This window comes from Oncorhynchus clarkii, chromosome 5 (assembly GCF_045791955.1).
Source record: "Oncorhynchus clarkii lewisi isolate Uvic-CL-2024 chromosome 5, UVic_Ocla_1.0, whole genome shotgun sequence".
In the NCBI taxonomy this organism is placed as follows: domain Eukaryota; kingdom Metazoa; phylum Chordata; class Actinopteri; order Salmoniformes; family Salmonidae; genus Oncorhynchus; species Oncorhynchus clarkii.
This window is the reverse complement of record NC_092151.1, coordinates 37,720,823-37,737,093: the sequence shown is the minus strand read 5'-3', so window position 1 is coordinate 37,737,093 and position 16,271 is coordinate 37,720,823. Positions and strand designations below refer to the sequence as shown.

Genomic DNA, 16,271 nt, shown 5'->3' with positions numbered 1-16,271 from the left:
TTTTACTGTTAAGGGTTAATGCCACACGGTCAAGGTTAGGCTTGTTCAGATCGGGAGGACCTTAGGAACATTCATGTGGTGCAATTTTTCTTCTCACTCTAACGGTTCTCTCACTGTCACCCAAAAGCAAATGACATTGTGGTGCAGGCTTCATTTTGGGCCTACTATTCTAATGCTCGCTGCGCCTAGACCGAGCGAGCTACGGTCAAGCGGGATATCTCGCTGAACTCGGTACGGCCTAGGGATTATGGTAATGCCATTTCCTGCTCTCTGTGTCTTTAAGCACCGCACTTTATCACTCCATCCTTCCTGTGTGTGTGTGAGGGAGCTTTTCTTTGACATCTGTTGGGATTAATGACTGATTTACAGTTCAGAAGGGTTACCTAGTCACACATATGAAGTTTTGGAGAGATGTGACTTTTTTAACCCTTCGAAACAGAGAGTGTGACCCAATTAAAGGCACTTCCGGTTGGCACAGGAAGCTATAAGTAAACACATGTCTTGATTTACATAGCCACTTACAGAATCCCGAGTTTTAAGTCTTTACGTTAAGAATTGACTGATCTACACAGGGTTGAATGCACTATGTCTATCAAACTGCAGGCAGTGTATGGGTAAACACTTTTAGGGGCATTTTAACCACTTCCGGTTGCTCCAGGAAGCTTAGATTCGACACAGGTAGATCTCATAGTGGCCTGATGGACTGGTACCGAAGACAGGTTCATACGGCATTCATAACCCATATAGGCTTCAGGTTGAATTTTGTGGTGCAGGCTATGTATTCCTATGGGGAGAGATGTCACTGTAATCTGTGAGATCAAAAAACCCTGTTTTACTGTGAAGGGTTAATGCCACACGGTCAAGGTTAGGCTTGTTCAGATCGGGAGGACCTTAGGAACATTCATGTGGTGGAATTGTGCTTCTCACCCTAACGGTTCTCTCACTGCCACCCAAAATCAAATGACATTGTGGTGCAGGCTTCATTTTGGGCCTTCTTTTTTTCAAGTTTGCTGCACTCAGAACGAGCTACGGTCAAGCGGGGCGTCTCCTTGAACTCGGCACAGTCTGGAGACTATGGTGATGCCATTTTTTGTGTTGATTTCAGAATGCCATTTTGGTGATGGTCCCTCTCCGTTTAAACATATTGCAAATGTACAAAAGTCAACTAGCAAGTCAGTGTCCATCAGTCAATTAGATGTCATTATGACACCAAATGGATATCAATTGACACCAAACCCACTTTTTCCTACTCATTTAGTAGCCAACTATCACATATGTCAGAGCAGTCCCATAATTCACAGCGCCTTCGGTTTAAAACATAATAAAAAGGTAAAACACATAGTTACGTTCTAGCTGCGGGTCCAGTTCGGACATTATGTGAAGGCCTATGTGAGGCGACCCCGAATCCCGAGTTTCGGCTCGATAGGTCATTTGGTGTCCGAGAAAAACCCTAATTGGTGCTGAAAATCCACTTTTTTCCATGCCTTGCTACGGGGTCCTTGAACGAGCTATCGGACAGGCACGTCGGGGTCCGTCTCTATGGGCCGAGCCGGTTTCAATGCACCTAGCCTTGCGTCTCTGAGACTTTTCTAAACGTCGTCATTTTCGTAATGGTCAAAATGAATTGAAGGTATTGCAAATGTACGAGGCTGTTTCTCGGTCCGAGAACCGTCTAGAGCCACGTAACTCACCACGCACCATCAACCGGAGGTCTAGAACAGGTTTCTAAAGTTTCGGAACTCTAGGTCTGACGGTTCTTTTTTAGCTCCAACAAAGCTAACTATTGCAGCCACTGTCTGTCTCTACGCACCCCAATACGTCCCTCCATCCAAGGTGTGTTTTAGTGTGATTTTTTTTTCCTTTGATTTTTTTGGGGAAAAATGACTGATTTACAGTTCATGGGGGTTGCCTAATCACACATATGAAGTTTTGGAAAGATCAGACTTTTTTAACCCCTTGAAACAGCCCCTGAGACACCAGTTATGGCACTTCCGGTTGGCACAGGAAGCTATAAATCAACACATATCCCCATTGGGGTATGCTGTTACAGAATCCTGAGTTTTAAGTCCTTACGTTAAGAACTGACTGATTTACACAGGGTTGAATGCACTATGTCTGTCAAACTGCAGGCAGGGTATGGGTAAACACTTTTAGGGGCATTTTAACCACTTCCGGTTGGTCCAGGAAGCTCAGAATCAACACAGGTAGACCTCATAGTGGCCTGATGGACTGGTACCGAAGACAGGTTCATACGGCATTCATAACCCATATAGACTTCAGGTTGAAATTAGGGGTGCAGGCAATGTATTCCTATGGGGAGAGATGACACTGTAATCTGTGAGATCAAAAAACACTGTTTTACTCTTAAGGGTTAATGCCACACGGTCAAGGTTAGGCTTGTACAGATCGGGAGGACCTTAGGAACATTCATGTGGTGGAATTTTTCTTCTCACCCTAACGGTTCTCTCACTGTCACTCAAAAGCAAATGACATTGTGGGGCAGGCTTCATTTTGGGCCTACTTTTCTAATGGTCGTTGCGCTTAGACCGAGCGAGCTACGGTCAAGCGGGATAGCTCGTTGAACTCAGCACAGTCTGGAGACTATGGTGATGCCATTTTTTGTGTTGATTTCAGAATGCCATTTTGGTGATGGTCCCTCTCCGTTTAAACATATTGCAAATGCACAAAAGTCAACTAGCAAGTCAGTGTCCATCAGTCAATTAGATGTCATTATGACACCAAACCCACTTTTTACTACTCATTTAGAAGCCAACTATCACATATGTCAGAGCAGTCCCATAATTCACAGCGCCTTTAGTTTAAAACATAATAAAAAGGTAAAACACATAGTTACGTTCTAGCTGCGGGTCCAGTTCGGACATTATGTGAAGTCCTATGTGAGGCGACCCCGAATCCCGAGTTTCGGCTCGATAGGTCATTTGGTGTCCGAGAAAAACCCTAATTGGTGCTGAAAATCCACTTTTTTCCATGCCTTGCTACGGGGTCCTTGAACGAGCTATCGGACAGAAACGTTGGGGTCTGTCTCTATGGGCCGAGCCGGTTTCAATGCACCTAGCCTTGCGTCTCTGAGACTTTTCTAAACGTGGTCATTTTCGTAATGGTCAAAATGAATTGAAGGTATTGCAAATGTACGAGGCTGTTTCTCGGTCCGAGAACCGTCTAGAGCCACGTAACTCACCACACACCATCGACCGGAGGTCTAGAACAGGTTTCTAAAGTTTCGGAACTCTAGGTCTGACGGTTCTTTTTTAGCTCGAACAAAGCTAACTATTGCAGCCACTGTCTGTCTCTACGCACCCCAATACGTCCCTCCATTCAAGTTGTGTTTTAGTGTGATTTTTTTTTCCTTTGAATTTTTTGGGGAAAAATGACTGATTTACAGTTCATGGGGGTTGCCTAATCACATATATGAAGTTTTGGACAGATCAGACTTTTTTAACCCTTTGAAACAGCCCCTGAGACACCAATTATGGCACTTCCGGTTGGCACAGGAAGCTATAAATCACCACATATCCTCATTGGGGTATGCTGTTACAGAATCCTGAGTTTTAAGTCTTTACGTTAACAACTGAGTTATTTACGGAGGGTTTAGTATGTGTGTGTTATTTCAGAAAATCATAGAAAATCACAGAAATCTCGCAGAGCTCCGCAGCACACTTTAAAAAGATTCGTATGAACACCCTGCAACTGGATCTGTAACCGTTGAAAAAAAAAAACGCCTATTTGTGACCATCGCCAAGTTGTCATTGTTCCGTTTCTCTTAAATGACGATAGATAAATGGCTGGTTCTTTTTTTATTGACACCGGAGGCTCCTTGACTTTGACCTGAAGTGGAAAAATAATTTCTCTATTTCCATTTAGGACCTTTAATCCCAGAAAAACGGCCATAACTCAAAAACCGTCGAGGCCTAGACGCCATCTTGTTCGGGGCCAACTGCCCATTATGCCAAACCTACGCTCACCAAGTTTCGGCTTCGAAATATTTTCCGTTTTCGAGATAAGGCCCCGTCGTGATTCGTGATGTTTTGCCAAATTGCCATATGATTCCGTATGCCCTCTTGTGGGAAATTCCGGGATAGCGGAAAAACGCTCAAAAACTTGTTTATTTTATAAAACGGAAACCGAATGTCCGACAAAGTTCATTTGATGACTTCCCGGTAGGTCTGGCCCTACCGCACGGCCCGACGCCGACCGCGAATTTTACAAACGATTTCGGACGTCTAGTAAGGGACCGTACATTTGCAATATGGACTTTCTCACTGATCATACACGAAATGCCGAAATGTTCCCTTAAGGTATGCAAGGCCCCTGAACTCTTGTGTATTTTCTGCATTATGCAATGATATGGGCAGCGACCATGTAACGCTTTTACAAGAAGTGTGCTGGTTATCGAGGGGCAAAGTATTGACACATTTTTTTGAATTGAGAGACGAGCATAAAGTTTTCTTTAATGACCATCATTTTCACTTGTCTGACCGCTTGCATGATGACGAGTTTCTCACACGACTGGCCAATCTGGGTGATGTTTTTTCTCACCTGAATGATCTGAATCTAGGATTACAGGGTATGATTAAGAAGTTGGAGCTCTTTTCTGTCTGCATTAACAAGGACAACACACACAGGTCTTTCCATCATTGTATTACTTTTTGTGTGCAAATGAACTCAAGCTTACGGACAATGTGAAATGTGATATACACTGCAGTGAAGCACCCGAGTGAGCTGGGTGTGCAATTACGCAGGTAATTTCCCGAAACAGACGACACAAACAACTAGATTCGTTATCGGTTTCATGCCCCGCCACCAGTCCACTTACCGATATCTGAACAAGAGAGCCTCATCGAAATTGCAACAAGCGGTTCTGTGAAAATGTAATTTAATTAGAAGCCACTGCCAGATTTCTGGATTGGGCTGCAATCAGAGTTTCTTGCCTTGGAAAATCGCGCTGTTAAGACACTGATGCCCTTTGCAACCACGTACCTATATGAGAGTGGATTCTCGGCCCTCACTAGCATGAAAACTAAATACAGGCACAGACTGTGTGTGGAAAAAGACTGAGACTCTCTCCAATACAACCCAACATTGCAGAGTTATGTGTGTACTTTCAAGCTCATTAACCTGTGGTGAGTTATTCACAATTTTTGATGAACAAATAAAGTTTTATATGTAAGATGGCTAAATAAGCAGCTAAATTATTGATTATTATTTGTGCCCTCGTCCTATAAGAGCTCTTTGTCACTTCCCATGAGCCGGGTTGTGACAAAAACTCACACTCGTTCTTATGTTTAATAATGTATTGTATAGTGTGTTTGTGGCTGGCTTGCAATGATGGCAAAAAAACAACATTTGAGAGTGCGCTGACCCTGTTGCTAGAGGGGGTACGCAGCTGGAGGTTGAATGTTTGAAGGGGTACAGGACTATAAAACGTTTGGGAACCACTGCTCTAGAGCACTGTGCTTTACAATGTTTTTGTTTTTTGTGATCAACATTTGAATACATTTTCTCAGAAACATACTTACAACATAACAGATTGTAGTACAGAAAGCAGTACATTGTTGCATTTGAATGTTTCTGTTTTTGTAGACTTGACTCCAGCCTTTGTGTATGCCTGGCAACATGAGACATCTATTCTTGTGCAGCATCTATCCACCCCTCTACCCCTACTCTCCAAACCCTCCACCTCTATGCTCCACCCCTCTACCTCTACCTCTACCCTACACTCCTCTAACTCTACCCTAAACCACTCTACCTCTACCCTCAACCCCTCCACTCCTACCACCCACTCCTCTACCTCTACCCTCAACCCCTCCACTCCTACCACCCACTCCTCTACCTCTACCCTCAACCCCTCCACTCCTACCACCCACTCCTCTACCTCTACCCTCAACCCCTCCACTCCTATCACCCACTCCTCTACCTCTACCCTCAACCCCTCCACTCCTATCACCCACTCCTCTACCTCTACCCTCAACCCCTCCACTCCTACCACCCACTCCTCTACCTCTACCCTCAACCCCTCCACTCCTACCACCCACTCCTCTACCTCTACCCTCAACCCCTCCACTCCTACCACCCACTCCTCTACCTCTACCCTCAACCCCTCCACTCCTACCAGCCACTCCTCTACCTCTACCCTCAACCCCTCCACTCCTACCACCCACTCCTCTACCTCTACCCACCACTCCTCTAAACTAAACCACTCTACCTCTACCCTCCACCCCTCTACCTCTACCCTCCATCCCTCTACCCCTACCACCCACCCATCTACCTCTAAACTCAATCCCTCCACTCCTACCACCAACTCCTCTACCCTCAACCCCTCCACTCCTACCACCCACTCCTCTACCTCTACCCTCAACCCCTCTACTCCTACCACCCACTCCTCTACCCTCATCCCCTACCACCCACTCCTCTACCTCTACCCTCAACCCCTCCACTCCTACCACCCACTCCTCTACATCTACCCTCAACCCCTCCACTCCTACCACCCACTCCTATACCTCTACCCTCAACCCCTCCACTCCTACCACCCACTCCTCTACCTCTAAACTCAATCTCTCCACTCCTACCACCCACTCCTCTACCTCTACCCTCAACCCCTCCACTCCTAACACCCACTCCTCTACCTCTACCCTCAACCCCTCCACTCCTACCACCCATTCCTCTACTTCTACCCTCCACCCCTCTACCTCTACCCTCCACCCCTCTACCTCTACCCTCCACCCCTCTACCCCTACCACCCACTCCTCTACCTCTACCCTCAACCCCTCCACTCCTAACACCCACTCCTCTACCTCTACCCTCAACCCCTCTACTCCTACCACCCACTCCTCTACCCTCAACCCCTCCACTCCTACCACCCATTCCTCTACCTCTACCCTCAACCCCTCCACTCCTACCACCCACTCCTCTACCTCTACCCTCAACCCCTCCACTCCTACCACCCACTCCTCTACCTCTACCCGCCACTCCTCTAAACTAAACCACTCTACTTCTACCCTCCACCCCTCTACCTCTACCCTCCACCCCTCTACCTCTACCCTCCACCCCTCTACCCCTACCACCCACTCCTCTAACTCTACCCTACACCCCTCCACTCCTACCACCCACTCCTCTACCTCTACCCTCAACCCATCCACTCCTACCACCCACTCCTCTACCTCTAAACTCAATCCCTCCACTCCTACCACCCACTCCTCTACCTCTACCCTCAACCCCTCCACTCCTACCACCCACTCCTCTACCTCTACCCTCACCCCCTCTACTCCTACCACCCACTCCTCTACCCTCAACTCCTCCACTCCTACCACCCACTCCTCTACCTCTACCCTCAACCCCTCCACTCCTACCACCCACTCCTCTACCTCTACCCTCAACCCCTCCACTCCTACCACCCACTCCTCTACCTCTACCCTCAACCCCTCCACTCCTACCACCCACTCCTCGACCTCTACCCTCAACCCCTCCACTCCTACCACCCACTCCTCTACCTCTACCCTCAACCCCTCCACTCCTACCACCCACTCCTCTACCTCTACCCGCCACTCCTCTAAACTAAACCATTCTACTTCTACCCTCCACCCCTCTACCTCTACCCTCCACCCCTCTACCTCTACCCTCCACCCCTCTACCCCTACCACCCACTCCTCTACCTCTACCCTCAACCCCTCCACTCCTAACACCCACTCCTCTACCTCTACCCTCAACCCCTCTACTCCTACCACCCACTCCTCTACCCTCAACCCCTCCACTCCTACCACCTATTCCTCTACCTCTACCCTCAACCCCTCCACTCCTACCACCCACTCCTCTACCTCTACCCTCAACCCCTCCACTCCTACCACCCACTCCTCTACCTCTACCCGCCACTCCTCTAAACTAAACCACTCTACTTCTACCCTCCACCCCTCTACCTCTACCCTCCACCCCTCTACCTCTACCCTCCACCCCTCTACCCCTACCACCCACTCCTCTAACTCTACCCTACACCCCTCCACTCCTACCACCCACTCCTCTACCTCTACCCTCAACCCATCCACTCCTACCACCCACTCCTCTACCTCTAAACTCAATCCCTCCACTCCTACCACCCACTCCCCTACCTCTACCCTCAACCCCTCCACTCCTACCACCCACTCCTCTACCTCTACCCTCACCCCCTCTACTCCTACCACCCACTCCTCTACCCTCAACTCCTCCACTCCTACCACCCACTCCTCTACCTCTACCCTCAACCCCTCCACTCCTACCACCCACTCCTCTACCTCTACCCTCAACCCCTCCACTCCTACCACCCACTCCTCTACCTCTACCCTCAACCCCTCCACTCCTACCACCCACTCCTCTACCTCTACCCTCAACCCCTCCACTCCTACCACCCACTCCTCGACCTCTACCCTCAACCCCTCCATTCCTACCACCCACTCCTCTACCTCTACCCTCAACCCCTCCACTCCTACCACCCACTCCTTTACCTCTACCCTCCACTCCTCTAAACTAAACCACTCTACCTCTACCCCCCACCCCTCTACCTCTACCCTCAACCCCTCTACCCCTACCACCCACTCCTCTACCTCTACCCTCAACCCCTCCACTCCTACCACCCACTCCTCTACACTAAACCACTCTACCTCTACCCTCAACCCCTCCACTCCTACCACCCACTCCTCTACCTCTACCCTCAACCCCTCCACTCCTACCACCCACTCCTCTACCTCTACCCTCAATCCCTCCACTCCTACCACCCACTCCTCTACCTCTACCCTCAACCCCTTCACTCCTACCACCCACTCCTCTACCTCTACCCGCCACTCCTCTACACTAAACCACTCTACCTCTACCCTCCACCCCTCTACCTCTACCCTCCACCCCTCTACCTCTACCCTCCACCCCTCTACCCCTACCCACCATCCCTCTACCCCTACCCTCCACCACTACCCTCCACCCCTCTCCTCCACCCCTACCCTCCACCCCTCTCCTCCACCCTCTCCTCCACCCCCCTACCCCTACCCTCCACCCCTCTCCTACACCCCTCTACCCCTACCCCCCACCCCTCTCCTACACTCCTCTACCCTTACCCTCCACCCCTCTCCTACACCCCTCGACCCCTACCCTCCACCCCTCTCCTACACTCCTCTACCCCTACCCCCCACCCCTCTCCTACACTCCTCTACCCCTACCCTCCACCCCTCTCCTACACCCCTCGACTCCTACCCTCCACCCCTCTCCTACACCCCTCTACCCCCACCCTCCACCCCTCTCCTACACTCCTCTACCCCTACCCTCTACCCCTACCCTCCACCCCTCTCCTACACTATACCCTACCCTCTACCCCTACCCTCCACCCCTCTCCTACACTCTACCCTACCCTCTACCCCTACCCTCCACCCCTCTCCTACACTCCTCCACTCCTCCACTCCACCCCTCTCCTACACTCCTCTACCCCTACCCTCTACCCCTACCCTCCACCCCTCTCCTACACTCCTCTACCCCTACCCTCTACCCCTACCCTCCACCCTCCACCCCTCTACCTTACACCACTCTACCCTCTACCCCTACCACCACTCTACCCCAACCCTACCCTCCAACCCCACAGAAGCACACTAACTCACTGTGTCTCCGGTGGACATAGAGGACACTCTATGGAACTTTGTCCTGGAGGTGGAGGACTGTCTGCTGAGCATGGAGTCCCTGAAGGAGGACTCACTGTTGGACACAGAGATAAAGTCCTTCCTAGGGGTCTGGGCCAGGCAGTGCAGACAGGGAACCTTCTCTGCCAGAGTGTCTCTGTATGTGAGAGTCAACAAAAAAGAAAGGAAAGGAGAGCATAAAAGGAGGAGAGAGGCAAGAGGAAGGAGGGATACAACATCAAGCATATAGTACACCAAATCTCCCTATTGTCATCACCAAAGTCAGATGAAACAAGTCAGTTGTTATACAGTGCATTCGGAAAGTATTCAGACCCCTTGACTTTTCCCACATTTTGTTACATCACAGCCTTATTCCAAAATGGATTACATAAATGTTTTTCCTCATTAAACTACATACAATACCACATAATGACAAAGCGACAACAGGTTTTTAGAAATTGTTGCAAATGAAAAACAAAACAAAAAACAGAAATACCTTATTTTTGTAAGTATTCAGACCCTTTGCTAGAAGACTCGAAATTGAGCTCAGGTGCATCCTGTTTCAATTGATCATCTTTGTGATGTCTCTAAGACTTGATTGGAGTCCACCTGTGGTAAATTCAATTGATTGGACATGATTTGGAAAGACACACACCTGTCTATATAAGGTCCCACAGTTGACAGTGCATGTCAGAGCAAAAACCAAGCCACGAGGTCGAAGGAATTGTCCTTAGAGCTCTGAGACAGGATTATGTCGAGGCACAGATCTGGGGAAGGGTACCAAAACATTTCTGCAGCATTGAAGGTCCCAAAGAACCCAGTGGCCTCCATCATTCTTAAATGGAAGAAGTTTGGAACCACAAAGACTCTTCCTAGAGCTGGCCGCCTGGCCAAACTGAGCAATCAGGGGAGAAGGGCTTTGGTCAGGAACGTGACCAAGAACCCGATGGTCACTCTAACAGAGCTACTCTGTGGAGATGAGAGAACCTTCCAAAAGTACAACCATCTCTGCAGCACTCCACCAATCAGGTTTTTATGGTAGAGTGGCCAGATGGAAGCCACTCCTCAGTAGACAGCCTGCTTGAAGTTTGCCAAAGGGCACCTAAAGGACTCTCAGACCATGAGAAACAAGATTCTCTGGTCTGATGAAACCAAAATTGAGCCATCCCTTTGGTGAAGCATGCTGGAGGCAGCATCATGCTGTGGGGGTGTTTTTCAGTGGCAGGGACTGGGAGACTAGTCAGGATAGAGGGAAACATGAACAGAGCAAAGTACAGAGATTCTTGATGAAACCCTGCTCCAGAGCGGTCAGGACCTCAGACTGGGGTGAAGGTTCACCTTACAGCAGAACAATGCACGAGTAGCTACGGGACAAGTCTCTGAATGTCCTCTGAGTGGCCCATTCAGAGCCCGGACTTGAACACGTTCGAACAGGAGAGACCTGAACATAGCTTGTGAGGATCTGCAGAGAAGAATGGGAGAACCTCCCCAAATACAGGTGTGCCGAGCTTGTAGCATCATACCCAAGAAGAATCAAGGCTGTAATCGTTGCCAAAAGTGCTTTAACAAAGTACTGATTAAAGGGGCTGAATACTTATGTAAATGTGATGTTTCAGTTTATTTGTAAACCTTTTTTTACCTGTTTTTGCTTTGTCATTATGGGGTATTGTGTGTAGGTTAATGGGGGGGGGGGGGGGGGACTATTTAATACATTTTAGAATAAGGCAGTAACGTAAAAAATTGTGGAAAAAGTCGTAGGGGTCTGAGTACTTTCATAATGCCCTGTAGGAGCCCAATCTGGACGGCCAAGCACAATCACACCAAAGGATCCCTAGGGCAACTTGCCAAAACAACCGTAGGTTATGAAAGGTTAGGAAAGTACATACAATGGTGTTTTGAGTTCTAACCTAGGGGAGGGACACATTAAGACGACTATACTCACCGGTATTTGGAGTGGATGATGGCATAGATGAAGGGGTTATAGATGGCTGAGGCTTTGGCTATGACAGCAGGGACGGCCTTGGAGTAGGGACTGAGGGCACTTCCATAGCTGAAAGGAGAGGTAACATTTATAGGACGCTACAAGCCTCACAGATAAAGTAATCGAACCTCCTCAGATCTTACGGACATTTGGCAGTAACTTGTTCTGCTCTGCTTCCACCCTCTGAATAGAAGTGGAGTCTGAACTCTGTGTTTGTTCAGTATGTCAGCGGATGGTCAGTCATGCGTCAGTCCACGCCCGTCTGTGCCTTGGTCAGTCAGTGGGTGTCTGTTTGCACTGCCTGCCTAGTTGGCTCCTGTGCAGCCTGTTCGTATGGCTCGGCAGTGACCCAAAGGTGTTGTGGAGTGAGCAGGAGGAATCATATGCTTGATTATCCCTCCTCTCCGACAGACTGCACTCCATCACTTCACATCCACTCTCTTCACCTCTACTCTCGCTTAAAAACTCTCAAAACAGACTCTCACCTCGTCAACCCATAGGTGCCTGCCATTCCGAACCAATCCAAGCCTCACTTTAAAATAATTTGTGGGATTCGGAATGTATATATCCCATATTTTTCTGCATTAACCAAAGATCTGCAGTAACTACAGTCCAATCCTCAACTTCATATCTGAATCAACAGTCAGAAAAACATTTTCAAGACCCCTGATCCTTCATAATATCCAGATCATATGCCCTTTAACTATTGCTCAAGCATCTCCACAACTAGATCTGGACTTCATAAAGCATCTCAGAGGAGAAGTGCTGATGTAGGATTAAGTTTCAAGTTTTAATTTACACATTCATTAGCTATTTAGCAGTCTTATCGCATGAGGACAAAAGCTGTTCAGAAGCCTGTTGGTGTCAGACTTGATGCACCGGTACTGCTTGCCATGAGGAAGCAGAGCGAACAGTCTATGGCTTGGTTGGTTGGAGTCTAACGATTTTTGGCTGTCCGCACCACTCTCTGTAGGGTCATGCGATCGAGGGCGGTGCTTTTGCCATACCAAGCAGTGATGCAGCCAGTCAAGATTACCTCAATGGAACAGCTGTATAACTTTTTGAATATTTGAGGGCCCATGCCAAACCTTATCAACCTCCTGAGGGGGAAGAGGCACTGTCACACCTTTTTCACGACTGTGAGTGGGTGTGTGGACCATTTTAAGTTCTTAGTGATTTGAACACCCAGGAACTTGAAGCTCTCGACCCACACCACTGCAGCCCCATCGATGTGGATGGGGGCTTGCTCGCCCCCTCGTTTCTTGTAGTCCACGATCAGCTCCTTGGTCTTACTGACGTTGAGGAAGAGGTTGTGGTTCCCGGGCCCATACTTCCAGGTCAGCGACGTCCCTTTAGGCTGTCTCATCGTCGCTGATGATCAGGCCTACCACAGTTGTGTTGCCAGCAAACTTGATGATGGTATAACTCGAGTCGTGCATCGCTATGCAGTCGTGGGTAAGCAGAGAGTACAGGAAGGGACTAAGCACACACCCCTGTGGGGCCCCCATGTTGAGGGTTAGCGTGGCGGGGGATTTTGCCTACCCTCACCACCTTCCTCCAGAAAGTCCAGGATCCAGTTGCAAAGGGAGAACTTTCAGTCCCAGGGACCTAAACTTGGTGACGAGCTTGGAGAGGACAATGGTGTTGAACGCTGAGCTGTAGTCAATGGATAGCATTCTCACATATATACGTATTCCTCTTATCTAGGTGGGTGAGGGTAGTGTGGAGTGCAATTGAGATTGTGTCGTCTATGGATCTTTTGGGGCGATATGCAAATTAAGTGGGTCTAGGGTGTCTTGGATGAGGGAGTTTATGTGTGCATAACCAGCCTCTCAAAGTACTTCATGATTACAAATGGGAGTGCTACAGGGCGGTAGTCATTGTGTCCGAGAGCCATGTTTCAGAAAAGCAGTCCCCTTGGTAGCAAGTCCGCGATTGGAGGTTATCCATCTTATTATCAAGTGACTGTACATTGGCTAGTAGAATGGGCAGAGGAGGTGGCCAGTTCACCCTTCACCTTAATCTCTCCAGGATCCCCCCTCTTGCCTCTGTAACGCCTGCATTTCCTCTTGGCCCGTAAAGTGGGTCGGAATTAGAGAAAGAGCCCAGTTGAAGCCGGAATTGAGGTAAATAACTGCAGATCTGATGTTCAAAAGTTCTTGTCGGGTGGTAAGAAAGGAAAAAATTAAGTAGAAATTAACAACAAAAGAATCACAAAATAGCAAAGTTGGATTGGCGCTTGCAAAACGGCCGCCATCCAGGACAGCGCCATCTTTCATCAGATACCCCCGTCCATGTAATCGTATTCATAATTATCGAAAAACAGGCAAAACTGATCCTAGATCAGCCCTCCTACTGAGACACTTTGTGATATGGGAACTGAACCCCATTCAAATTGATATGTAACACCATAGTTACCCAGCCCAGGCGATGAGGGTGACGCAGGCGTAGGGAGACCAGGACATCACATACACGATGATGACTACAAAGGCAATCTTGGCCAGCTTCCACTCAGTCTTGATGGACTGCTGCTGGATCAGGGTGGACTTCCTTACCTGACTGCCCAGCTTCTCCATGTCTCTGTGGGTATCGGAGAGGGGATGTTCAGGGTGTCAGAGGAAGATAGACAACCAGAGGGCCCCATCATCTGGATCTGTGTTTTGATGGTGTGTGTGAGTGCATATGAGTGTGTGTATGCGTGCTTGTGTCCGTGCGTGTGTGTGTGTGTGTGTATATAAGTACAGTATACAGTTGAAGTCAGACGTTTACATACACCTTAGTCAAATACATTTAAACTCAGTTTCTCACAATTCCTGACATTTAATCCGAGTAAAGAATCCCGGTCTTTAACTTCCTGACTGATGTCTTGAGATGTTACTTCACTATATCCACATAGGTTTCCCTCCTCATGATGCCATCTATTTTGTGAAGTGCACCATTCCCTCCTGCATTAAAGCACCCCCACAACATGATGCTGCCACACCCGTGCTTCACACTCGGGATGGTGTTCTTCGGCTTACAAGCCTCCCCTTTTTTCCTCCAAATATGACGATGGTCATTATGGCCGAACAGTTCTATTTTTGTTTCATCAGACCAGAGGACATTTCTCCAAAAAGTGCGATATTTGTCCCCATGTGCAGTTGCAAACCAGTCTTGCTTTTTTTATGGCGGTTTTGGAGCAGTGGCTTCTTCCTTGCTAAGCGGCCTTTCAGGTTATGTCGACATAGGACTCGTTTTACTGTGGATATAGATACTTTTGTACTTGTTTCCTCCAGCATCTTCAGAAGATCCTTTTCTGTCGGTCTGGGATTGATTTGCAATTTTCTTACCAAAGTATGCTCATCTCTAGGAGACAGAACGCGTCTCCTTTCTGAGCGGTATGACGGCTGCGTGGTCCCATGGTATTTATACTTGCGTACTATTGTTTATACAGATGAACGTGGTACCTTCAGGCATTTGGAAATTGCTCCCAAGGATGAACCAGACTTGTGGAGGTCTACATTTTTTTTCTGAGGTCTTAGCTGATTTATTTTGGTTTTCCCATGATGTCAAGCAACGAGGCACTGAGTTTGAAGGTAGGCCTTGAAATACATCCACAGGTACACATACCATTGACTCAAATTATGTCAATTAGCCCATGAGAAACTTCTAAAGCCATGACATAATTTTCTCGAATTTTCCAAGCTGTTTAAAAGGCACAGTCAACTTAGTGTATGTAATCTTCTGACCCACTGGAATTGTGATACAGTGAATTATAAGTAATCTGTCTGTAAACAATTGTTGGAAAAATTACTTGAGCCATGCACAAATTAGATGTCCTAACCGACTTGCCAAAACTATAGTTTGTTAACAAGACATTTGTGGAGTGGTTGAAAAACAAGTTTAATTGACTCCAACCTAAGTGTATGTAATCTTCCGACTTCAACTGTATGTCTATGTGTGTGAATGTACCAACTCACCTACTACCGGTGCGTATGGCCAGGAACATGCAGAGGTAGCAGTAAGAGATGATACCCAGAGGGATGAAGAACACAAAGACGCATAGCATTAGAGTGTAGCTCCTATTGGCTGGTGTGGAGGTCACATAATCCCACGTACAGGATGTCATCAGGCCCTCCGGGATATAGGAACCTGGATAGGAACAATGGTTTAGTTTGAAAGATCACATAAGTGGTTGCTAGCCTGGTCCCAGATCTGTTTGGGCTCTTGCCAACTCCACTGGTGTCATTGTCTAGCAAAACATGGTATGACAATTCCATAAGGAGTTGGCAAGAGATTAGAAACAGTCAGAAAACTGGCACCCAAAAGGACGGTGTTAGTGGAGGGAACTCACTCCACCCCAGGAGAGGCGCCAGGCTCCAGGCCAACGAGTAGAGCCAGACTATGACGATGACGACGGAGGTGCGGCGTTTAGAGGTCCAGTGGAGGGCCTGCAGGGGCTTGGTGATGACGATGTAGCGGTCAATGGAGATAGCCAGCAGGTTGATCATGGAGGTGATCCCAAATAAGGCCCCACAGAAGGCGTACATCTTACAGCCTGAGCATAAATCATTTCACAGAGACAGATAACAGAAATCGTACAATCTGAGTAATCTCAGAGATGGAATTTCCACAGAATTACTTTGGTGAGTGTTTTTGTTCGG

The 16,271-nt window shown here is 48.2% G+C and overlaps 1 protein-coding gene across 1 annotated transcript in view; it reads right to left on the bottom strand.

Moving 5' to 3' along the window:
* Window positions 1-16,271, bottom strand: part of LOC139409991 (opsin 4xa) — a 50,571-nt gene that overhangs the window by 12,085 nt on the left and 22,215 nt on the right. The window contains exons 3-7 of the mRNA XM_071155409.1: window positions 15,962-16,165; window positions 15,588-15,759; window positions 14,047-14,208; window positions 11,590-11,697; window positions 9,630-9,804 (exon numbers count right to left, since the gene is read on the bottom strand). Coding sequence (XP_071011510.1) covers window positions 9,630-9,804; window positions 11,590-11,697; window positions 14,047-14,208; window positions 15,588-15,759; window positions 15,962-16,165 — 821 coding nt within the window. The remainder of the gene's footprint in view (window positions 1-9,629; window positions 9,805-11,589; window positions 11,698-14,046; window positions 14,209-15,587; window positions 15,760-15,961; window positions 16,166-16,271) is intronic.